Genomic DNA, 25774 nt, shown 5'->3' on the forward strand with positions numbered 1-25774 from the left:
ATACCTGCTCTCCTCTGTAGATGACATATTCAGCATACGCTAGCCCATTGACGCTCGGTCTGCCAATGACTGAGTGGTGCCCCGGAGGCGCGTGGGCCATTTTCATGGTGCTAAACTGCAGAAAGGATTTCCCAAGGGTCACTCTACAGAAGAGCATTTGTCTAAGGAAAAAGAAAAAAAACAATATTTTGAAGGAAGCTTTAAATCTTACAATAATATAACTGCTAGGTCTATTAATTTTTTAAAAATTTAACATAAGGCAAGCTAATTTAAATGTCATTTTCAGATTTATGACTAGGAATGGGATGGAATTTGATATAATGATTTACTATAAACAGTTACCAGACTCAATAGTTACACTTAAAGTTTAAAGCAGTTTTAGTATGGCTTAGGAATCGGCCATAGAAAATGCCTGCTAGGGAGATCAAGACCATCCTGGCTAACACGGTAAAAACCCCATCTCTATTAAAAATACAAAAAATTAGCCGGGCGTGGTGGCAGGCGCCTGTAGTCCCAGCTACTCGGGAGGCTGAGGCAGGAGAATGGCGTGATCCCGAGAGGCAGAGCTTGCAGTGAGCCGAGATTGCGCCACTGCACTTCAGCCTGGGTGACAGAGGGAGACTCCGTCTCAAAAAAACAAATAAAAAAGAAAATGCCCGTCAGTAAGTTTTGCCTGGTGGAAAAAGGGAAAAAACCAGAGAAAAAGTGAGCTCTTGCATGGATGGGTAGGTAGAAAGTGAAGAAAATAAGCTGATGGAAACAACACCTAAATTAAGATTGGGTTTATTCATTATGGGGGAAAAAAGTAGAAACTAGGATGAGGTAAACAGTAATAATAAAAGTGGATCATGAACAAAAGTACTTAGCTTAAATGTATGGCTGAAAATCGTAATAGTCTGGGTGAAACATGAATTAGAGCAGATGTTAAGTATTATAGAGTAAGAAAGATAGACTGGGAAGAAAGTCTATTATATACACTGGGGTGAGCAAGCTATAGCCCACGGCTCAATCCAGCCTGCAATCTGGTTTTGTAAATACAATTTTATTGGTACACAGCCATGCATTCATTTATGTATAGTCTGTGGTTGCTTTTGCACTACAAGGGCAGAATTGAGTTACTGTGACAGGGATTGTATGACCTGCAAAACCTGAAATAATTATTATATATCCCTTAAAGAAAATGTCTGCTAATCTCTAATATAAGCAATAAACATTTTTACAAATTAGTACAACTGATCACACTGTTAAATGTAAACAGTTATAATTCAATCAAATCGTTTTTAGTAATGGAGTATAATCTTTGTGTTATAAGTAACCAGAGATTTTATTTCGAGTCAACTAAAATTTGCGCTGGATCCAGGACAACTGGGTCTTATCTGGACTGGCTTTTTGAGTTGGATGCTACTGATGATCCTCTGGGATGCTGGCTTGGTCTACCATATTCTCCTGCAGGTCCCAGAGAAAAGGGCTTTGCTCTCCATCAGAAGGAGTCTTTTCGAGCTCCATCTCTACATTTGTGGCAGTGCTATGTTGTCGTTAGATTCTCCTAGTCTCTTACGTCACACAAAGGTGAACTTGACAGGCCCTGGTCTTCTGCTTCCTGCCCCAGGGTTCCCCTGTTGCTGCTGAGGCAGGAGATGCTCAGCCATTGGTGAGCTGCAGCTGCAGATGGGCAAATAGACAGCTGGCTCAAGTCCGCTCACTGGCTTGCCTGGTGCATTATGGTGCATTCTGCAGATGCAGCAGCCTAAATGGTAGGAGTACCAATTAGCCCTGGGGGCGAATTTTGACAAATGCAAGACAGGAGCCAGCAGACAAATTCGTCTCTTTCTCTCACTGATATACTACTGTTGTGAGATGCCGTAGTTCATACGGCCTCTCCGGAGATGCCTCATGGTCTGAGCAATCAACTGCACTCACTATGAGACTGTGGCCAGCTCATTAACGCACCTCACTGCGATCGCTCTGCTGTCCTCTCCACCTCAATTCCTTTTGGGCCCTCATTCCTGCTTCCCTGGGGCTGCACTGGCCAATCAAATACTAGTCACATGCTTTGGCTTGAGGCTCTGTTTTCTAGAAATCCTGGCTAAGACTTAAACTTGTGTGTCTAATTTTAATAAGCGATTGTTAATTTTCATTGAGGTTCACTTTTATTGCTTATTTAGGTTCATTTTTGTCTCCAGAGTAATTAGGTTTGAAGCAAAAAAACAAAAAAAACCAAAAAAATTTTACATGCTATATATTCTTGAAAATTTCTCTGCTTTTTTTTTTTTTTTTTTTTTTTTTTTTTTTAAGATGGAGTCTCTCTCTGTTACCCAGGCTGGGGTGCAGTGGCGCAATCTCCGCTCACTGCAACCTCCGCCTCCTGGGTCCTCGCCATTCTCCTGCCTCAGCCTCCCGAGTAGCTTGGACTACAAGCGCCCGCCACCACGCCCGGCTAATTTTTTGTATTTTTAGTAGGGACGGGGTTTCACCATGTTGGCCAGGATGGTCTCGATCTCCTGACCACATGATCTGCCCGCCTCGGCCTCCCAAAGTGCTGGGATTATAGGCATAAGCCACCAGGCCCAGCCGAAAATTTCTCTGTATTCCTAATCGCAGAGGTCTTAATGGAAGGAAGTTTCATTCTGGATATATGACATCCAACTCAGAATGGCTGATGGCAATAATTTTGTTCAAAACACAACGGAGAGATAAGTTTTAAGGTCAATAATCACAATTTCAAGGTTATTGGGGCTTCTTTCCCTCAGAGATCCTTGTTCTGAAATTATTTGGGTCTTTTTAAGGTCTTAACCAAATTACAAAATATGTTATTAACCTGGCTTGATAAAAAGAATGCATTTGGTAAGTTTACGGAGAAATGTAATAAATCCCAATCTTTGTACAGTGTAATTCTTTTGTATTTTTTCATTGCCAAGGAAAGGGTCAGTACTTTTTTCGCCACTGACATCGGAGAGAGTATACCATTGTTCTCTCCAATTTTTGAGTTTTAAAAGTCTATTAACAAGGCCAATATTCACTTGTTTGCTATTAATTCCAAAGTTGATATTTTAAGTTGCCAAGGCTAATTATATAACCTGCCTTAAAACAACAACATCACCAGCAACATCAGAAGTAAATTAAAGAGTCTATGTTTTTTATAGAAGTGTGTCTTCATTCAAATGTGACTGGAGCTAGCAGTTCTTTGTTCTATAGAAATCATCCTTAGCCTTGCCATATTCTGATTACAAAGCAAGAAAAGTGAAGCCCAGGGAGAAAGCCAAGATGCAGGGAGTTTTAATATAACCCGTGACTGGAGGACAGGTACCTGGTTTTTACCCCTGGTTATCTGCTCTGTTGTTATTGCTCCTGTCAGAAGAGGCTGATTAGCTGTTCCCACCCATTCCCAGAACCAACGGGATTTACTGGGATGCAAGACTGAGGATAACCTGTGACTTCTGCAGAGCCTGATAAACCAATCTGGGGCTGGGCATGGTGCCTCATGCCTCTAATCCCAGCATTTCGGGAGGCCAAGGCGGGTGGATCATGAGGTCAGGAGTTCGAGACCAGCCTGGCCAACATGGCAAAACCCCATCTCTACTAAAAATACAAAAATTAGCTGGGCCTGGTGGCGGGTGCCTGTAATCCCGGCTAATGAGGAGGCTGAGGCAGAAGAATTGCTTGAACCTGGGAGGTGGAGGTTGCAATGAGCCAGGATCGTGCCACTGCACTCCAGCCTGGGAGACAAGAGCAAGACTTCATCTCAAAAAAAAAAAAAAAAAAAAAAAAAACCAATTTGGTTCATGACCTAGGGGTGGGAAACGTTACACTAATGGCAAGACGCTTACCTGTGACATATGTAGCATGACCTGTCCTTGTGTGTAGGGCAGCCTGTTCCTCCTCCAATTCCATAAACATATTGGTTGCTTTTTGAGGAGTTTTCAGCAAAATAAATCCCGGCCCCAAACATTCCTCCTATGTATGCATGTCGCTCATCAAACCCTTTATGAATAATGGCATTAATGAAAGGAGAACCTAGAAATAAGAAGACAGAAAGATTTGTTTTTGAACACTTTTCTAGAAGGTCAATTACCTGCACACTATTTGCACCGGGCAGGTTAATATTAAGAAATGAATGGTGTATAAATGAAAAGTATTTTCTAAGAAGGCCTATTATACATAATAATGTACTAGTACAAAATTACAACAAAAATAATTCACTAGATGGCTCAATTTGCAATTTAAGTTCTAAAATAATTTTAGATAAAGTATTTTCATTGTATATGCACTGGAAAGTCTGTACTAATGTGTGATACATTAGAAAGCTGGTACGAATAAGTAATTATTTGAACAAAATAATCAAAACAAGCCATTTTTAACACACCCATATTATAGTCAATTTCACATGGGTTTTTCACTTTACTGACTCCTGCAAAGGCCCAGGGAGCCGTCCACCGTCCCCGCCATGCTGCTCACCATGAAACAACATGCGCTCATTGTGATGGTTGTGATTCTCCTCAGACACTTCCTTCTGTCGGTGGCAGAACCGTTCCCTCAACTTCTTGTTGACAACTTTTTGAATCTTGAAGGATGAAGAAGAAAGAAACATTATCAGTGAAATGGGCATTTATGATTTAAAATGAAAAGTATGTTTTCCTTTTAGGAACATTCAATTTTTATTTTGCTTAAGACATAATTTAAAAGTGATAAAGCCACTATGTCAGTGTAATTCAGAAAATACTCTAGCTGTTAGTGACATAATTTTTAGTTACAGCTTTTGTTATTCTATACCAGACCTGGCTGTTACCTCTAAATCACCTCAGGATTAAAAAAAAAATAGGTAGAAAGGTTATGTTTAGGCATCTCCCCAGACTTAATAAATTTTAGGAGATGGGGATCTGTAAATCTGTATTTTTTTTTTTAAAGTTCCCTGGGTTATTCTGATGTGTACCAGTGTAACTTTTACAGGTCTGTTAACTCAAAATGAAATCTCTACAGATTTTATTCATCTTTATGATACCCCTTTGTAAAAAGCTTGAGTCATCTGTTCCATATTATAAATTAAGATACTGAGATTAAGAAATATATATATTCTGGGGTAATTACTGGTTCAATTAGATTGAAGATCCAGGACTTTGATGCAACTTTCGAATGATAAAAAACATTATTGTCAGCTATGGCCTGTATTTGTGGATGAGCAGGGAGACCAATATCCATGTGAGTATCACTAGTACAAGCTGATTTAGCCTCCTGTTTGTAGCTTTGGCGCTTTCAGAATGTCTCTATTTTTAGTGACGTATTGTCTTGGGGAGTTAGAGATATTGTAGTGAGAAGAGTGCTGTGTGACTTCAGATAAGTGATGAATTATCTTTCACAGTTTGAAAATATGACTAAATAAACTCTTTTCATTGGCTAGATTTAATTTTTAGGCAAGTCTTGCAATCCAGTTTTCACCATGAAACTTTAAAAACTTACTCGAATGACATTGTATCTGTTGAAGATGCCGCCAGCATTACCACCATCTCTATGTTCTCGAATTGTACTTTGCATCTATAGAACAAAATAACTAATTTTATAAAAACATCCCAGTGTGTAATTCTGACATTTCTTCCATTGTTTTCAATATTTCAATTTTATTATTTCATTAATGAGTCTAAAATTCAGTATTAATAAATAAATAGGAGTTCACTATAAATTGATGAGCAAGTTTAGTGGATAAGTATTTTTGGTGAGAAAATGATTTCAAGCATAAATATTAAATTTATGCACTTTCTATTTACTTTTAAATAAAGGTTCTGAGAGAGTTTTCTGTAAACACAATGGGGAAACATAAAAAAAAACACATTAAGTCATCTATTATTACTATCTTATCTTATTGAGAAGAAGAACTAATATTCTGATTAAGTCAAACAAAAACTCCTTACATTCAATTAATGCCCGTTGGACAAATGCTAAAAATAAATAATTTTTAAAAAATAAGTATTTGTTCTGTAGGTGAAATATTCCATATTATCTCAATAGTCTTCAGGTTGGGATCTCTAAGTATATTTACACAGACCAGGGGACGCTGACTATAATGTACTACTAAAGGGGAATAACTGTCTTCTGACTACTCTCTAAATTAAAAATAATTATGGAAAAGAAAAATGTTTTAAAGATCTAAGTTTCTCGGAGAATTAACTCAATAGAATGAATTCTTTACTGCTCCACTTGTGAAGAGTCATTACATTTTTGACATGATTATCAAAATGTACTAACTGCTAGGAGAAGAATTAGGTAGTAAGACACTGGACCCCATGATGCCTCCCTGATGTGCTAAGTATGAGCTGAAATACAGCCCTGGGGTCATGGTCCTGAGTTCCCTATGAAACTTCCTAGCCTGGGAATGAAAATCAAATGAGCACTAATTAAAAAAAAAACAAGAATTAGGCATACCTTTTTCTGCCTAGGTATTTGCATAACACAATTGGGTAGCTTACTTATAACAGTGGCATTAGGCTGTTTGTTTATGCATAAGCCGTCAGTGGAGCAGGAGTCTCACTGGCATCTGATCACCAGGAGGGTCACACAAACAGCCTTCATAGGGGCTCAGAAGAACTGTGACTAGAGAAATGTTATGCAGAATAATGAGGCAGACCCAGAAGCATATGTGGCGATTAGGCATATTATTTTATAGTCACATTTATATCTGCATAAAAACAAGGATGAGAACATATTTGCTCTCTATGAGGCAAGAATTTTCATTCTATGTCATTCTTAGGTGGCACTGTAACAATATAATAGTTCTAATAATAGGCTCCTTATTTTGCATGAATTTTAAGAAAATCTCCAGAATCAAAAGACAGATGGACCCCATGCATTAGAAAACCTAGGCTTATGATGTGAAAACCATGTGGCGCCATAATATTTTAATTTTGGCAATATTCTACCACAGTGGCTAAGAGAGACTGCTTAAAAGGCATGTGACCGCAAGGCAATAATGTAAGACGAGGCTACTTCCAGAAAAACAGGTTTATCCACAGCCTTCAAGAAAAGCAAATGAAAGATTTCTGATGTATATTACCTCTTCTTCCACTGACTGATATTCTTTATCTTCTGGAGCAAGATCCAGCAAAATCGTTCCCTGATTAACACAGTGAAAAGTCAAATAAGGATTGGTGCCTGTCAGAGAGAAAAATTAACATATAAAACAAAAGTCTGCACTACTCAGGCTCTATTTTATTAAAAAAAAATTCATAATAAGTAATTGACATTTTGGAACAAACCTAAACTATTTGCAATTTGAACCTGATAAATTCGGTTATTTTAAACAAATAATATACTCAAAGACAAGAGAAAAAAATGAAGATGTTTAGGGATCAATTTTATCTGTCCTTTTTTTTTTTTTTTTTTTGTGATGGAGCCTCGCTCTGTCACCCAGGCTGGAGTGCAGTGGCGTGATCTTGGCTCACTGCAAGCTCCGCCTCCCGGGTTCATGCCATTCTCCTGCCTCAGCCTCCCTAGTAGCTGGGACTACAGGCGACCACCACCACAACCGGCTAATTTTTTGTATTTTGTTTAGTAGAGACAGAGTTTCACCGTGTTAGCCAGGATGGTCTCAATTTCCTGACCTCATGATCTGCCTGCTTCATCCTCCCAAAGTGCTGGGATTACAGGTGTAAGCCACCGTGCCTGGCCCAATTTTATCTGTTGTTATAGAGCTTCTTGTATACACTGCAGGGTTCAACAAATATTTGTTGAATTAAACTCTATCATGAACATACATGAAGCTATGTCTGACACAAAAGAAAAACATGCACTGACATCACAATATAGTCAGATCTAAAATATAAAAATTATCTTCTAAAAACTCTTGTAAGATGGCTTGAAATAGCCACTTATAATTGCTTTAAAATACATTATCTTTGTTAGTTTCATGGATGAACTAAAATACAGATAAATAAGCAAGACTCAAGCACAAAATCTTCCAGTTTGAATTTCACATCAGTCTTATAATTTGATTAGCTCTGTAGATTCTCCTTCCTTGCTTTCCTATAGTGAAAGTGCTGCTAACAAATGAAGAAATGGGTAAAAACAGAGGGGAAAGAGGCTTGTAACGGCAAAGTACAATGGAAAAAGACAAAACTGACAGTCATGTGGCGGGGAGGAAAGTTCAAGTTAGGAAAGGTTAGATTGTGAAAAGCCATGTTAGGAATGTTTGATTCTATCCTAAAAGAAACAGGATTCTATTACAGGAGTTTAAGCAATGGAGTGATATGATAATATAATCATTTTGAAAAGATTGTGTTCACATTGCAGAGAAGGTACTGGAAGGAAGCAAATGTAAAGGCTGGAGATAAACCAGGTGGTTGGGATAGTCCAGGAGAGAGAATGGTGGCTTGGATCAAGTGACAGTCACGGGAAAGGACAGAAGTACAGAGATTCCAGAGAAATTGAGGATACAAAGCATTGGCACAGAGGGAAGACTGACTCAGATTTTTCCAGCTAGAGGGAGCATGAGGCCAATAACTGAGACGGGGAAGGGACAGGAGGTCCAGTAGTTCAGTGTATGGTTCTGGGATCAAACTGCCTGAGTTCAACTGTCAGCCACAACACTTACCTTGTACCATTGATTTCTGAAATTTGTTTTTTTCTGAATAGCTTACCTTGTTGTCCACCTAAAAGTCTTTCTACTCCTTTGATTAATTTGTGGCGGTGCCCATATGCATTGATGCCTATTTCTTTCAACTCCTCATGACCCATATCAGCCAACACATCTAGTGTAATCTGAAAAATGAAACAAAATCAGCTGTGATATCTTTAACAGTTCTTAAGAGGACAAAAGCTTTTCCAATTGTCTACAATGCTATGAGTGCCATTCAGATTAAGAAAATTCTTTTGTTCCCTTTATAAACGTGAGCTTACAATTTTTTTAAAGTTGTTTTGATAGTCTCATCAGCTTTTCTGCTTACTTGAAGTACTCCTTGATTTGCTTTTTGTCCATGAGAATTAAAAAGGGAGAAACAATACTATAGAAATACAAAATGATCATCACTATATTTCCTTTAGATTATTTTGTTCTATCATCTACTGCTTGCCTCAAGATAGAGGAGGAATCAGTAGCTTGAAAATGGGAAAACACCAGATCCCAATATCCAGCAGGGAGTAGAAATGAACAGTGGGGGAAAGGGAGAGGCGTTCAGCACAAGCAAACAGCGCGGGAAAAGGAGAAAGCAATTTTTAGACGAAGATAAGGAAGAACTTCTCAGTGCTAAGAAATACTCAAGCCTGGGACAGCCTGCCTTAAAAAGCAGTGAGATTGACATCTCAAGTATTTATCCTGTTTTAAAGAGAGGCTACATTTTAAAATTCCAATTTGGATAAGAAAAGAGTAGATGCTTTTTAAGCTCTCTCATAAATTCTCAGACTTAATCCCTTCTCCTTAAAATACATTCTGTTTTATACAACATAGTGTTTTTTAATTTTTGTTTAGTTTTTAACTTTTGGTTATTCATCCTCGTAAAATGGAGATGATTAGTTGGCTCAAAATAACCTAATTCCTTTATGGACTAAAGTAGCTGGGACTCTACTACCACCCAGTGGCTATGTTCTGAACACATAGGATGAACTTCAAGAAATGTGGCTGAACATGCAATTTCTTGAAGGCTAAACATGCAATTTTCCAGCTGTGACGAAGCTGGCCTTGTGACAATCCAAATACTAGTCTACAGGATTAGTCTTTGATTTTCCCCTTCCTTGGAAAACCAAGAAATCCTTTTATAGACACTCACTTTCCAACTCAAACAAGATCGTTTTTTTCCACTTTTAACTTGCAAGTAACATTTAAAAACCTGACAAATTAGGCCTGGACTTCTGCTGATTTTTTTGTCAGAATAAAATATGAGTTTGATCTTTCTAGTGAAATGAGCATATATAACTCGTTCTTTGGAAATAATTTTCTATATTGCTTCTAAGTGGCCATTTAAGCAATAATTGCTTCATCGCACAAAGCGGGCAATTCACTTCCAGTCACCCAAAAGAAAGGTTTCAGCAGAGCTGTAAAAACAAAGCAAAACAAAGCAAAACAAAACAAAAACCCAGTTCTGAAATACACATCTCTGAGATGGAATAGTTCACAAAATAATAGGAGCCTTTACATTCTTAGCTACATGATTTTAATATAATCTGGAAACTATGTTATTGATGTCCCATTTTTTTCTTCTAAATATTCAAAACTAACTTCAGTTTAAAACCAAGGGTCTCATATCTATGTTGTAACTTCAACTCAGAGAACCCTCAGACTTTTCTTTTCTTTTTGTTTTTTTTGTGTTTTTTTTGAGACAGAGTCTCACTCTGTTGCCCAGGCTGGAGTGCAGTGGCGCGATCTCAGCGGCTCACTGCAACCTCCGCCTCCTGGGTTCACGCCATTCTCTTGCCTCAGCCTCCTGAGTCGCTGGGACTACAGGCGCTCACCACCACGCCCGGCTAATTTTTTTGTATTTTTAGTAGAGACGGGGTTTCACCATGTTAGCCAGGATGGTCTCGATCTCCTGACCTCGTGATCCGCCCACCTTGGCCTCCCAAAGTGCTGGGATTACAGATGTGAGCCACCGCGCCCAGCCCTCCTCAGAATTTTGTGGATTGATACATATAGCACACATCTGGAGGAAGCAGACACCAGGCCAGCAAAACACAATATTCTCTACAATGTTCTAGAGGAGTAATGCAGAATATTTACTATATTTATTCATTTTATAGCTCTAATCATAAAATGAATACAAAAAAACCAAACCAAACCAACAAAACAACCTGAAGAGACTGATAGCAAGTCACCTAGTTTAGAAGGCGAGGCTGAGAGGAGCTCTCACCCCTAATGTGGAAAGTGGTCTCCTACCTCCTGGCATTTGTGTCTTCACTGTAATCCCTTCCCCGTGTGAGACAGACTTATGAACTCACTTCTAACAAATATAATACAGCAGAAGTGATGGGAAATTACTTTTTACGTTAGGTAATAAAGAGACTGTGGCTTCCATCTTGGGCGCTCACTCTTTGGACTGCTCACCCTAGAAGAACTGGCTGCCACGCTATGGCAGACAGACTCAATGATTCCCACCTCCTTACATCACATCCTGTATGCTCCCCTCCCCTGGAGCGCAGGCTTGCCTAGTGACTTGCTTCTAATCAAGCAAATACAGCAATGGTGATGAGAAGTGACTAGCAGATCTTCTTTGTCTTGCTGGCTTTGATAGAGCAAGAAACCATGTTATAGAGGCTCACACGGCAAGGAACTGAGGGCTTCAGTCCAACAGACTGCAAGGGACTGAATCCTGCCAATAAGCATGTGAGAGTGTGGAAGGGGATCCTTCTCCAGTAGAGTCTTTAGATGAGATACTGGCCCTGGCTAATGCTCTGTAGCCTTGTGAGAGATCATGAAGCAAAGGACACGACTAAGCTGTGCATAGACTCCTGACTCACAAAATGTGTGCTGTTTCGAGCTGCTGAGTTTGCGGTAATTTATCGAGCAGCAACAGGTAAGTAACACTCCATAAGGTCACTCTGTGGAGAGGCTCACAGGTGAGGAATCAAGGCCAGTCAACCAACACTGTGAGCGAGCTTGAAGCGGGTCCCCGCCTTTGCCAGGTGAGTCCCCAGGTGAGACTGCAGACCTGTCAGACAGTTTACTGCAGCTTCAGGACAGACCTTGAGCCAGAGGCACCCAACTAAGCCATGCTTAGATTCTTGACATACAGAAACTGTGGAATAATACATGTTTGTTATTTTAAGCCATTAAGTTTTGGGTAATTTGTTACACAGCAGTAGACAAGTGAGCTATCTATGCTATCTTGGCATTTATCCAATTAGATACTTACAGTCACACAAAAGGAATGCATATGAAAATAAGTAACTAAAGAAAAAAAAGAAAATGTTTATTAGGCTATCCTGAAGGATAGAAGAGATGAAAAGCTATTAACCTGTGGAATCTAAAAAAAACAAAAAGGGAATGGGACAACTTTCTATACTTGCAACTGAATATAAATATACATTATTCTTGCAATTCCATCCAACCATTCATCATCCAACCACCATCCACACAATATTTGTTGTGTACTCGCTATATAACAAGCACAGTTCCAAGCACTTTATTTACATTACCTAATTTAATCCTTACGATGGCGGATAATGAAGTACATTATTAATGTATTTATGAGGTCACTGGTACTTAGAGAAGTCATAAAAATAGTACACAGAAGAGCTGAGATGTATAGCTGTATCTGTCTTTTCCCTGTTTATATTCTTTAAAAGGATGACTAGAAGGTGAAAATGATTAAACGTTAACTTTAGTTGCACTGAGTTACATGGTGTCCAATTTGTCCACATATTTACCAGGCAGTGGCCACTGAAAAACCTTAAATGAAAAGCTAAGAAATTTAGATTTATGTTAGCTCATTCACACATAAAATGTTTAATGAGTACCTTTTTTATGCTATATATTTCTTTAAAAAGTAACTGAATATTTCATTTAATTCTAAAACAACCCCTTACAGTTGCAAAGTTACATAGTTGGTCCAAATAACCGATAGTAAAAGAGTGGGGCCATGAAACAGAGTGCTAACCAAAGTTCATGCTATTTACTTGAGGTAACAAAGAACCATAAAATGGATCAATGTCTTGGAGAATCCCTAAGAGAACTCTTGTGAAGGTGACCTGCTTGGTCAGGGCTGCAAGGAGGCCTGGGAAGCAAGGAGCAGGAAAGAGATGAGGAAAGGTTCTCAGAAGAAGGTCATAATTCAGCTAAGCAGCAGGAGCTAATCAGGCAGGGGAAGGAGGGAAGTGTGCTTAAGACAGAGGGAATAGCATGTGCAAAGGGAAAATCAGTTAAAAGAATACAGAGTATTTGAGGGACCTTAAGTACTGTAGTTCAAAATGGTTACAGGAGAATATGTATCAAGGATTAAAAGGAGCAGAGCAGAGCAGCAGGCACAGAGAGGATCTTAAAGGGCCTTATCTATCAAACTAACAGGCTTAGAAGTATACCAAAGGCTGGCCAGGTGTGGTGGCTCATGCCTGTAATCCCAGCACTTTGGGAGGCCGAGAAGGGCAGATCATGGGGTCAGCAGTTTGAGACCAGCGTGACCAACATGGTGAAACCCCATCTCTACTAAAAATACAAAAATTAGCCAGGCATGGTGGCCCATGCCTGTAATCCCAGCTACTCAGGAGGCTGAGGCAGGAAAATCGCATGAACCTGGGAGGTGGAGGTTGCAGTGAGCCAAGATCACACCACTGCACTCCAGCCTGGGCAACAGAGCTAGACTCCACCTTAAAAAAAAAAAAAAAAAAAAAAAAGTATACCAAAGGCCCTGGGAAGTCTTTTCAGCAGAGTAATGTGATCAAAGTTGTATTTTAGGAGGATGAGACTGTTGGCATTATGTAGGGCAGATTTGGAAGGGAAGGCAACTGGGAACAAGATGAAGATAAAATGACATGGAAGGGATGAATCTGAAAGCAACTGGAGAACTGTATTTATAGGGCCTGGTAAATAGAAATGGTTAAAATAAAAGGAATGAAAGTAAGATTATTCCAAAATTCTGCAGCTGGGTAACTATGAGACTTGTATCAACAAAAGAAATAGAAATATCTGGATGGAAAGCAGGTTAGTTGGATTTTAGACATGTTGCTTCAAGATTCAGGAATTTTATATATACCCCTATCAGCTGTTAGACATTTTTTTCTGAAAATCATATTTAAATTAACTTGCTCCTTTTTTAAAACCTTGACTTAGTTATTATACCAAGGAAATCACAAGCTTGTTGGGCTAGTTATGTCTATCTAGTATAAATTAAAATAAAATTATAATATTAAGAATAAAGATTATCCACGTGTCAGTTAAAGTCATCTTGCACATAAAGCAAAGGTCATTGCAAAAAGAGCTACCTCTAGCTTCTGAGAGTATTTTACTTTGGGTGGGGAGAGAAAACTAGTTTTAATGAAAAAGACCTTTCTCTTGCTTGGGCTTAAAAGGTTGTACGGTATAGCAGTAGTAATAAGAACTAACTTTATAATCAAGTTCACAATGAATTACTGGAGGCCATGCTTTTGTCTTCAAGAACTTGAATTCAAAATTTATCTGGTCTCTTTCCATGAAAATACACAGGTTAACCATAAAAATGTCCACAGGCAGTCTTCCAAGTGATAGCATTTATGTTCTAGGAATTGCAGTGTAAATAAAATCTGTCTTTCCCACAGAAAAAGTGTTCCTACCGACGTTGTTAGGTAGAAAGCTATGTTATTAAAGGAAGAGCCAAAGTCACATGGGTACTATATTTCATTAACTAGAAAGGATACTATATTATTTAACATAGAACTTGGCAAAGTATCTATGGGAAACAGGACAATTTAGAGACTTCCGAGAGAGTAACTGTGAAGATAGAAGGTGAGGCTATGATGTGTAGAAGGTTTTTTTCTGGGACCAGAAATAAAATAACTACATTCCACACCGCACTGGCATCCATGAGTAGGAACACAGGCAATGAGACATACAAGCAGGTCAAAGCACATCAGAAAACAATGGCTCCCCTGGCAGAAGCCAAACAGATATGAATTAAATGAGTTCAATGCATGCGCTCTCACTCCTCCCCGACTATACAAATATGTTGACCATCATCACGTATTACTGATATAGAATGTTGATGGGAGAAAATGCTAAGGGTTAAAGTTATGGAAAAGGTTATCAAATTTATTTCTAATGGAAGGCTAGATAAATAACATTTGCAATTAAAATAAAAATAAATTTGATTGCCTGATGATTGGGCCAGACACAGTTCAATACAAAGAAAGGTAGTATCACTTGTCTGGAGGGAAAGAACTGTGCTTGGTAACATACATTAAATGCAATTGTCTATGTATTGATCAAGAAAAGGCTATAGAAATTATTCTGGCTAAAAGAAAATCAATGGACTCATTTACTCAGAATGAAACTGCAGTAAAAAAAGAACAACGAAACTGATGAAACCAGGACAAGCTGTCAGAAGGAGTGACTCGGAGACTAAACTATTAAACTATTCAAATCAATAAAACGTGATAAATAAGCCACAGGAAGTCAGTTACTGACAATGAGAATACACAATATAAAGTAAAAAGGAAATAACACAAAAAATTATAATGCAAACCGACTAAAAGAAGAAAAAACATTCTTCAGAAAACTTTTATCAGTAAATTGGAATTATTTGTTTGAGTTAAGGTCTTTGGTTTATTTAGCAAAGATGTGTTTGAAATTTTACAATTATTGTGGAAATGATTTGGGAAGAACAGCTATAGCTGTAATATGGAAACAGCAGAGTATAATGGTTTTAAAACAGCTTTCACACCTTCAGTTAGGGAATAAGGATAAAGCATTCTTACTGTTTAGGATATTCTCCTAAGAAAGCTCCAAACCAGAGGATGAATAAATGTTTGGAAAAGAAAATGATTTTATAGACAGCAGTCCATCAAGTCCTAACCATCAGACCAAAGGCACCTGTGATGCATCATTGTATTAAAAGCTGACACAGCAGCACAGTATTACTGAGCATTTTAACTCTCTGAACATTTGTAAGCATTAGGTTTTACAGGTAAAGGAAGTGATAGGATAAATGTCTTTCAGCCCAATTTTACACAGCTAGTAAGAGGGTAAAAATAATTAGAATTAAGGTCTTCTTTTAGTCCAGTGCTATCCCTACTCAGCTTTTCTTATCATTAAGAGCATTAAAGATGAACTATAATGAAAAAATGTAGCTTAAAAAAAAAAGAGAGAAAGCAGAAGAAAAATCTTAACAGCATAACTGATAAAAAAAGAAAAAAGACGCGGTTTTTAAGTTAACTCCAAAGTGACTATAAGCCTAGAAGGGAACCATAATGGGCCAAAGGTGCCAGTGAAATACTGGAAAATTATGTCATATAAAGAATAATTGAAAAAAACAGATTTATTCTGAAATAGGGGAAGATGTGTAGAGGTGGGTGATTGAAAGGGTGACACCTCTGATAAGTTGACTAGGTCTTAAAAAGATACATAGGGCCATATTATGTTGTAGTGGGCTGAATGGTAGCCCTCAAAATGATAAGTCTATGTTCTAATCCCCAGAACCTGTGAGTGTCATCTTCTTTGGAAGAAAAGTGTCTGCAGATGAAATTATGTTAAGGGTCTAGAGATGAGGAGATCACCCAGGATTATACTGGTGGCCTCAAATTCAATGCAAATGTCCTTAGAAGAGATACAGAGGACAGGAAGGCAATGTGAAGATGGAAGCAGAGACTGGAGTAGCATGGCCACATGCCAAGGAAGCTGCCAACCATCAGAAGGAAGAAGAGGCATGGAATAGATTCTCCCCTACAGCCTCTGTAGGGAGTATAGTCCTCTGAAACTGAATACATATGTAGACTGGAGATTAGATCTCTGTGCAAAACAGGGTAAGTGTAAGCGTAAGCCCAAAACAAACGAATTATACCTACAGGCAGATTTTGGCACACTTTAAGTTACAAGCATTCTATTACACCTGTCCCAAATTGTAACAAGATATCTTCCTTGGCTGGAGGACTAACATGGCTGTTATTATACAAGGGTGATCCCTACACCTGGGAGAATAATTTAATTTTCTCTAAACACCTTTCCCATTCTTAAATTTCATGTAAATCAATAGTCCATTTAAATTCAGGACTTACCATCATTCAATATTTAAACCTGATCATAATAATGAAAGCATACAATATTACAACTCCTTATCCTGTATGAAAACAGTAAAACGAACAGAAGAATCCTAATTCATAAATGCCCTAATGATGACTCCATCCTCAGACCTTCACAGACATTTAAGATGGATCCCAAAATAGGGTGGGTCTATTGGAATGCATGGCCAACTTTTGGTTTAAGATTATTTAAGACTCTAAGCGGACAACAGAAACTTCATAAAGGGGCAATTTTTTAAAAGTGTACTTGTCTAAGTACTACTGTGCTTTCCAAATTAACGGGCAACTGCTTCAGGAGCCCAGTCAGATGAATAATGAAATGAGATGACAAACACTGACATTTTTCGGAAACAAACAACCAAGGACAATTATGAAAACATTCTTTTGAGGTAGTTGCATGGTCTAAGTTTTGACATGTAACAAAATGCATAGTGCTAGACTGCTTATAAAGACTCATTTGTTAGACAATTTTGGGGAGAAGTATAAAATACTGGGCTCCTCTGGCTTCTTATAGAAATGTGTTGTGGGTTTAAGAACAGCTCGTAAGAAGCAAAAGAGGAAGAGGTGGGTGGCAATTAATAATTCTTTCTTTTTTTTTTTTCGAGATAGGGTTTTGCTTTGTCGCCAAAGCTAGAATGCAGTGGCACAATCACAGCTCACTGCAGTTTCAAACTCCTGGGCTCATGTGATCTTCCTGCTTCTACCTCCTAGCAGCTAGGACTACAGGCGCCCAGTAAGTCACCATGCTCAGCTAACTTAAAAACTTTTTTTTTTTTTTTGTAGAGATGGGGGTCTCGCTTTGTTGCCTGGGCTGGTCTCAAACTCCTGGGCTCAAGCAATCCTGCCTAAGCATTGCAAAGTGTTGGGATTAAGGTGTGAGCCACTGCATCCAGCCTAATCTTAGTATTTAAATGACTCAAATATATACAAGAATATTTACCTGTTCTGTTTCAAAGATATCCCGAAGGTGTTCAAGGCCAAGGCTTTTTAGAAATTGGCTGATATTCATGTCAAGACCAGCAACTAAAACAGAAACATATTAAAGATTCTCAGAAAGAATTCTCTAAATATAAAGAAAATTTCAGTATCCATTTAGACATGACTCTGACAACCTTGGCTGTCAGATGATTTTACATGGCATAAAATAATACAGAATACATAGATTTAATTCAGACACTTTATTTCTGAAGTTGACTGAGAACTAAAAGCAGAGTGTTTTATCTTTATCAAATTAGTATTTGTATTCTAATATTATGGCTAGAATATAGAATTATAACTTATTGTAATTTATAAAAATATATACAATATAATACTAATTTTAACATTATAGTATAATTTTTATACTACAGAATGCTACTTATATAGAAAAATCTAAAGCTTTCAATGAATTAAAAAATCTAAATGTATCAGCTATCATTTTAGTTTTCATTCCTGAAATGACCTCTCAGTTGTGTTCTGACACAATTTCAGTATAAGTGGTTCAATAAGATGCTATGGTTGTAAACAGATGCTCTAGAATATACAGAAATAAGAACAATGACAATGCCAAGAAACGTGGCAGCCTTCTATGAAGAAATATTTCTTATAAGATGTTATGTGTATGAAAATTTACAGACAGGACGTCTCTAATTGAGGCATTCAATAATTATCAATAGAAAAAAGTAATTCTGCTCCACTAACAAAAGGTATAAATAAATAAGCATTCACAAGGTCTACTCACCTTCTCCTTCCTTCCTTTCTGTTCCCGCGGCGCCATCCCCTGCATTGGAGGCTCCTCCTACGGCCAACTCTGCTAAAGGGCCAGTGAGGTTGTCTATGCTGCTGGCAGCAGAGAGGCAGGAGGGGGTGGATGCTGGTGAGATCAGAGAGGCACTCACTACAGTAGCCTGAGGTTTAAAACAGGTAGGTAAGGCCTCTGGGGGCATGGCATCTATCAGCAAAGCTCTGATATCGTCAGCCTAAAAAAATGATTAAAAACAAGAACCATGAAAATAATATATATTAAAATGGTAAGTTTTTCACTAACAACCAAATGCTTTGTGGATTTTTTCCTTAATGAATGCCTCATTATCACCTACTGGTTTTTGATCATTCCTTCTCCTATCCACAGCTCCAAAGAGTTTCAATAGTTTCAGTAGACAGAATTGGAGAAACTATGTAATTTTTAAAAATGTTTCTTCTTTCATTAAAAAAAGCACTTTCAGTGTTAACTGTCACCCTTCTTTAGAAAAAATTTCCATATTTACTATATTTTGTTTATGTTTTAACAGCCATAATCTGGTTATTTACTTCACACTTAATAATTTCATGTACAATTAACATCTGGTGAAATTTCAAAGGGATGACACTTTAATTTAGTTCATTTATTCACAAACTTTTCAGTTTTTAAGTATCAGATGTAACTGCTTTTCAAGCATGCAGGAGATAGTCTCCAAAGACAGCCACCCGTCGATTCCTTCCACCTGTCATGTATGCCTCCCCTTGAATTTCTACCCCCCCTCCCCAAATGTGGTCTGTGGTTGCCCTGTGAGTTGTCTTGACCAATAGAATGCAGAAGAAGTGACGTTCTGAGACTTTTGAGCCAGGCTTGAAGTGGATTGGCAGTGTCTACTTTCACTCTCTTAGAAGCCATCTGCCATGTTGTACAGAAGTTTGGGCTGCACTACTGAGTGATGAGATCCTATGCAGGGAGAGCCCTGCAGGATGAAAGGCCATCTTCGAAGCTCCAGCCTCTGCTGAGTTCCCAGGGGCAGGTAACTACAAAACCAGCAGAACTGCCCCGGCTGAGCCCAGTCAACTCCCAGACGAGTGAGAAATAATAAATCGTCATGTTAAACCCTCAGTGGGTTTGGGGGTGGCTTAGTGGGCAGCAGTAGATAAATGAAATGCACACCAGTACCTGGAAGTGGGGTGCTGGTGGACATGGGCTTTGGTTGGAGGCGTGAAGGGTGGCCTGGTTATTGCTGAGGGAGGCTGTGAATGGAAGATAGGCAAGTGCTACTGAAGGCGAGAGAAAGGGGACTGATGCTGTGTAGCACAAAGTCTGGCAACACTGGCACATGAGGTCTTATGGAAGGTAGAATGTAAACCTAAATAAATTTGTAAATTTGGCTAAGGAAATTTCCAGAACAAATTCTGCCTCATCAACTGGACTGGTGTGTTTATCTGCCCATGATAATGTACAGGAAGAGAGAAAGGAACTGTTCAGTTCTCTTTAAGGAAATGTATTCACTTAACATTTACTAGATTAGAAAATAAAATTATTCACCATTCCCAGCCTCTCCATCAGCAAAAGTTTCTTCAAGTAAGGCACGACCTCAGGGCAAAGGTCAAATCCAGGGTGCTGACAGGAAAACATGGCCTCAGAATAAAAACCAACTAGAGGTATAGATATATTACCTCAAAATCTTTAAAAAAACTCTAAGGTGGTACCTTGTGAATTCCCTTGGCTAGATGAAAGAACTTCAAAGGATCTTATGGGCATTGTCCCACTGCACCTTGACTTGGATTCCATGTTAGAGAGGGACCTGTCTTGAAAAGATTTGTGGGCGGGGCTTTTGGCTGATGGAGTGGTGTGTAATTTGTTGGGAAATCCAAAAGTTTATAAAGGAAGAGTTGTACTAGTTTGGACTAAAAGGGACAGGTAGATTAAAATGATAAAAGGCTCAGGGTCCCCAAAATTTCTAGGAGCAGGGAACAGGTTGAGAAAGCCATTTGGCTATAAATATAATCCATTTCTTATGAAAAGAGAAGGATAATTCAGAGGGCATGGCCAAGAGCTAAAGAGGCTGGGTACAGTGGCTCACACCTGTAATCTCAGAACTTTGGGAGGCTGAGGAAGGAGGCTGAGGGAGGAGCCCAGACGTTCAAGACTAACCTGGGCAACATAGCAAGACCCTGTCTCTACAAAAAGTAAAAAAAAAAAAAAAAAAAAAAAAAATAGCCAGGCATAGTGGCATGTGCCTGTAGTCCCAGCTACTTAGGAGATTGAGGTGGGAGGATGGCTTGAATCTGGGAGGTTGGGGTTGTGGTGAGCCATGATCATGCCACTGCACTCCAGCCTGGGTGACACAGCCAGACTGTGTCTCAAGAAGGGGGGAAAAAAAAGAAAGGAAAAAAAAAGACAGCCACAGTTAACCACTCCCTGGGAGCAGAACTGGGCCCCAATCAGGGATCATTCCCTAACTCCTGAGTAGATGGCCCTGATAACATGTGCCTGGCTGAATTTTAGAATTGCTAAGGACCCAGTGATGACTATCTGCCCCCTGTTGGTGGGGGGAGCACATGGCAAGTGAGTGTAATTTGAATGTGGGAAAAATAGATTTAATTTGTATTTACAGGGTAGACTGTGGCTGATTAAAGATGGCCAAGAAATTTTTGCTTCTCCTTTCAAAGGAAGTGGAATCTATTTTCCTATTCCTTGAACCTGAGCTGACTTCATGACTTGCTTTGCACAACAGAATGTGGCGGAAGTGACAGCATGTCAATTCCAGGATTAGCCTTAAAGAACAATGGCAGCCTCTGCTTTCTCCCTCTTGAGATAAAATTATTCTGTGAAGAAATTCTAACAAGACCACTTAATGATGAGATGCCACATGGGACTAGAGAGGCCCCAGCCTTCTAGTTGTATTTGTCAAGGCTCCAGGTATATGAGTGAAGCTGTCTTTATGTTTCTGTCCCAGCCACCAGCTATATGCAGTTGCACAAGTGACCCCAGGTAAGACCAGAAGAATCTCCTAGCCAACATACAGAATCATAAGAAATAATAAGTTATTATTATTTTAAGCCACTGAGTGTTTTGAAACAGATTGTTATTCAGCAGTCAATAAATGAAACAGAACATAACTTGAAAAAACATTTCTGGCTTAAAAATGAGAAATTATTGTGAGTACAAAGTAACTCCCTGGTTTTCAGAAAGTTTACGGAAGATGATGCAGTGCTTAACTTTGCAGTTAAATAATACTGCCCAGAGTTAATTTTTCTTTGACTATCTCATAGACTTAGGTAAATTATCATGAACATTAGTTGCTCTACAATAATATGCCAAATATAGAAGGTACAAGATATTTTACTAAATGTAATTCTTTGAGGGTACACTCTAAAAATGTGTTTCTTATGATTCATGTTTTCCCGGCAGGCTAAGAAGGGCAAAAAAATTAACTTACTGTTTAGTTTGTCTTAAGAGTTTTAAAAGTGTATTTTCATAGAAAAAGTGTGAACTTCAAAAATTTTCAGAAGAAGATCTCCGTTCTAAGTGAAATAAACACGACTAAAAGTAAGTTGGTGAACCTGAGAATCTAATGTCATCTCTGAAAGTTTAAGGAACAATACTAAGTATCTGAAATGAGGACTTACTGTTGCCAGATCCAGAGGTGTCTGGCCTTCCTGGTTCTTCATGGTGGGGTCTGCACCATGCGCTAGGAGGAGGGCACACAGCTGCGTCCTTCCCTTCTGGGCTGCTTCATGGAGAGGAGTAAATGCCCACTTATCTGTTGCATTTACACATGTGTTGTATTTAATCAATAAAGCCGCTATGTCAACATGCTGAAGAAAAAGAAAAGGATACAAAGAGTTAAGAATGAGATCATCTGGTAAAGCACCATTGTGTATTCTTGTTTTTATTTAACAATTCACTCCTCTGTATCTCCATTTTCATCCTTAACTCCTTAACAGAAGTTTCTTCTAAAAAAAAAAAGTATTTTAGTCTTCTACCTACACTTTGGACTCCATCTTTTCTTGCCTCCTTCAAAATCTCAATTACACAATTATACTATTACTCTGTAACTGTTCATGGGCTTTTTTTCAAAAAATGCATCCTTCTAATATATTCAGCTGTATTTTAAAAACAAATACTATGTAAGGTGTTTCGTTTTGTAAAGTGAAACTAGTACCTAATTCAAATCTTCTATTAATGGTCTAATCTATCTGCCAAACTTTTCAAATACGCATTCTTTTCACATTGATTCTCTTATCTTCCCATTTCTTTTCTAACCTACTGCAATCAGATTTACTGAAGTACTCATCTCAAAGATTCTCAATGTTTTCTCTTCAGCCTTTGAAAAAGCAACATAACATTTTATGAAAATTGGTCTGTTATGTCTATATGATTGAGGGGTGGAGGAAATGTTAGCAGCAGACATGCTAATAACCTGGGCGTGAGGTCATGAGACCCTGAATCGTTGACAGTTACAGAAAAACGGAAAAGAAGGGCTAAATCTGAGAAATTTTGAAAGAAAAAAATATTGGGTTTAGAAAGCCAAATTCACAACAGAAGACAGATAGAAAAGTCAAAGATGACTACATTTTTTTGGGGGGGTGGGAAGGAAGGGGGAATCTAGAAGTTTAGAAAATAAGGTAGAACTATTAACAGAAATTGAGTTGTAAAAGTTTAAGTGGGGGCTGGGTGCGGTGGCTCACGCCTGTAATCCCAGCACTTTGGGAGGGTGAGGTGGGCAGATCACCTGAGGTCAGGAGTTCAAGACCAGCCTGGCCAACATAGTGAAACCCCGTCCCAACTAAAAATACAAAAATTAGCTGGGCATGGTGGTGCATGCCTGTAATCCCAGTTACTCGGGAGGCTGAGGCAAGAGAATCACTTGAACCCAAAAGGCGGAGGTTGCAGTGAGCTGAGATTGCACCACTGCACTCCAGCCTGGGTACCAGAGCAAGGCTCCATCTCAAAAAAAAAAAAAAAAGTTTAAGTAGGTATGAAACTCTCAGATAAGGCTCATTGAGGTAGGCACCTCTTGAGGTAAAACATCAAAGTAAAGACATTCTGTAGACGGTTTATCAGAAAAAGCTGGAGCACAGTCAAGGGGGCTTCATTCACTTACTCACTCTCCTACCACTCACCCACCAACCAGTATTTGCTCAATACCTATGGAGGGGCGAGGACTGGGGCTGGGGGCTCCAGGGATATTATGAAATGGAATAGTGGATTAATAGTTGCAGCTACTTGATAAATGAGCTCATTAAGGAAAGGAATAAAGATAATTACAAGGTGGATAAAACCTTGAAAACAACAATATTTTGGAAAAGGAGAGTGGAAGAAAAATCCTCAGAGGAGACAAAAGGAAAAATGGAAGCTGGAGAAGAACTATAAAGGAGCAGGACTATAAAAGCCAATGTAGGAGCAACTTCCATGGAGACCAGGTTCACTCAAGTAAGAGCTCCATATAGCAAAAGGCTTCAGCTTCTTCCCAAAAATCCTTATAAAATAAGCTAACACAATCAATTACACAATAGGCACTCCTGATTCAACAAATAGGCTTTTTAAGAATATTAAAAATAACTTGTGTGTTTTTATAAATACATTTAGGAAGTTAGGCTGGTTACCACTTAAGTATTTCTGAGATCCATTTCAACTCCAATATACCCTAATTTGGTGCAACTGGCACATTTTTGTCCCTTACAGACACATTTCTGGGCATAACTTGGTCAGTTTGGATAATTAACTCAAAAGCACATTATCTGTTGAGAATAAATTTCTAACTCATGCTGCTGCTCACCTACCATACATTGAGGTTTTTAAGGAAGACAGTTATGAGCATGGGAAAAGACAGGGAAGGCCAAGAAAGAAAGATCCCAAGGTGTGACTTAATGCATGTCACTTTCTATCTTCCTTAAGATATCGTCTTCCCTGCACTCTTGAAGACACTCACTTCAAAAAGAACAAGCACTTTTTCTGAGGTAGTATTTAACTTTATGTAATATAAATATCTGTATTTCTTAATTTTAGAAACAGTAGTTTCTGAAAACAAAGTGAAGAACATTTATCTAAAAAGAAAAGCACAGATCAGCCAACTACTAAGGAAAGCTTCCACATTTGCTCTAATAATACAAAGCAAAAAACCCCCCCAAAACAAAAAATAGGCCAGGTGTGGTGGTTCATGCCTGTAATCCCACCACTTTGGGAGGCTGAGGCCAGCAGATCATTTGAGGTCAGGAGTTTGAGACCAGCCTGGCCAACATAGTGAAACCCCATCTCTGCTAAATATACAAAAATTAGCTGGGTGTGGCACCACACACCTGTAATCCCAGCTACTTGCGAGGCTGAGGCAGGAGAATCGCTTGAATCCGGGAGACGGAGATTGCAGTGAGTCAAGATTGCACCACTGCATTCCAGCCTAGGTGAAGAGTAAGATTCCATCTCAGAACAAAACAAAAAACCCCCTAAACAAAAAATAAAATAATAAGCAGCATAATCAGATTGTCCTCTCAGAACAGGATATGTTTTGTGATTCTTCTGGGATTATAGTATCACTACAAAATTAATTCTATAGCTTAATTATTTTTAAATTTTCTAACACAAAAGATGAAAACAGAGGTACCACTTGTGGTATTATCAAAATCACCTAAAACAAAACCAAACCTAGTAATTTATCTCCCTTATTCAGAGGCTGTATGTTGAAAAAAGACAGCAAATTTTGTCCAAAAGCATGGAATAATTTCAAGCTTCTCCCCAGTGAGGTTACAAGCTATTTAAACTGTGTTTCTGATGATTACTTTTATTGAACTCCCATGTTTATAGGCAGAATAATATACTTTGGCAGACTAATTTACGCAGGCTTCCAAAATTACAAAAAGTCCAAGGAAAATTATGTGTTTGTGTATGTGTGTATAAAATGAATTGTATATCTGGTATGAATTATTAAGCTTTCTTTATATTGAAGTTATAGTTTATGCTTGGACAAACCAATTACATGCTTGTGAAATTTTCTGACAAATGTCTGAAAGAACAATGAACAGGAAGGAGTATATTACTACCCAAGTAGACTAAAAATACAGTTCTTAAGCTGTTTAATTCTTTTAAATAGCTATACCACTGAGGCAAAAATAGTAACTGGAATTTAAGGCTGACAAATTCAATAAATAGCAGTTCAGTTCTATTCACCACAGTATATAAAAGTGAAGTATTGAACTAGAAGGTCCAGAAAAGAAACTGATCTCTGTTGGAATGTTTCCAGGAGAAACAGACAATTTAACCTGGTTTCAGAATCCAGCTGCAATACAAAATGCTTTAAATTAAATGACAAATACAACCTAAAAAGACTGGGAAGCTTTTAATGTTAAAAAGGTAGGAAGTAGGGGAAAG

At 38.4% G+C, this 25774-nt stretch overlaps 1 protein-coding gene across 4 annotated transcripts in view; it reads right to left on the reverse strand.

The window, feature by feature from the left end:
* TNKS (tankyrase) overlaps positions 1-25774 on the reverse strand; it is a 221247-nt gene that overhangs the window by 15392 nt on the left and 180081 nt on the right. For all 4 annotated transcript variants that reach the window (XM_030812401.1, XM_030812400.1, XM_030812399.1 and 1 more), the window contains exons 18-26: positions 22036-22224; positions 18401-18638; positions 17621-17703; positions 8625-8745; positions 7043-7140; positions 5455-5529; positions 4456-4561; positions 3828-4014; positions 5-161 (exon numbers count right to left, since the gene is read on the reverse strand). In XM_030812401.1, coding sequence (XP_030668261.1) covers positions 5-161; positions 3828-4014; positions 4456-4561; positions 5455-5529; positions 7043-7140; positions 8625-8745; positions 17621-17703; positions 18401-18638; positions 22036-22224 — 1254 coding nt within the window. The remainder of the gene's footprint in view (positions 1-4; positions 162-3827; positions 4015-4455; positions 4562-5454; positions 5530-7042; positions 7141-8624; positions 8746-17620; positions 17704-18400; positions 18639-22035; positions 22225-25774) is intronic.

Source organism: Nomascus leucogenys, chromosome 4 (assembly GCF_006542625.1).
Source record: "Nomascus leucogenys isolate Asia chromosome 4, Asia_NLE_v1, whole genome shotgun sequence".
Taxonomy (NCBI): Eukaryota; Metazoa; Chordata; class Mammalia; order Primates; family Hylobatidae; genus Nomascus; species Nomascus leucogenys.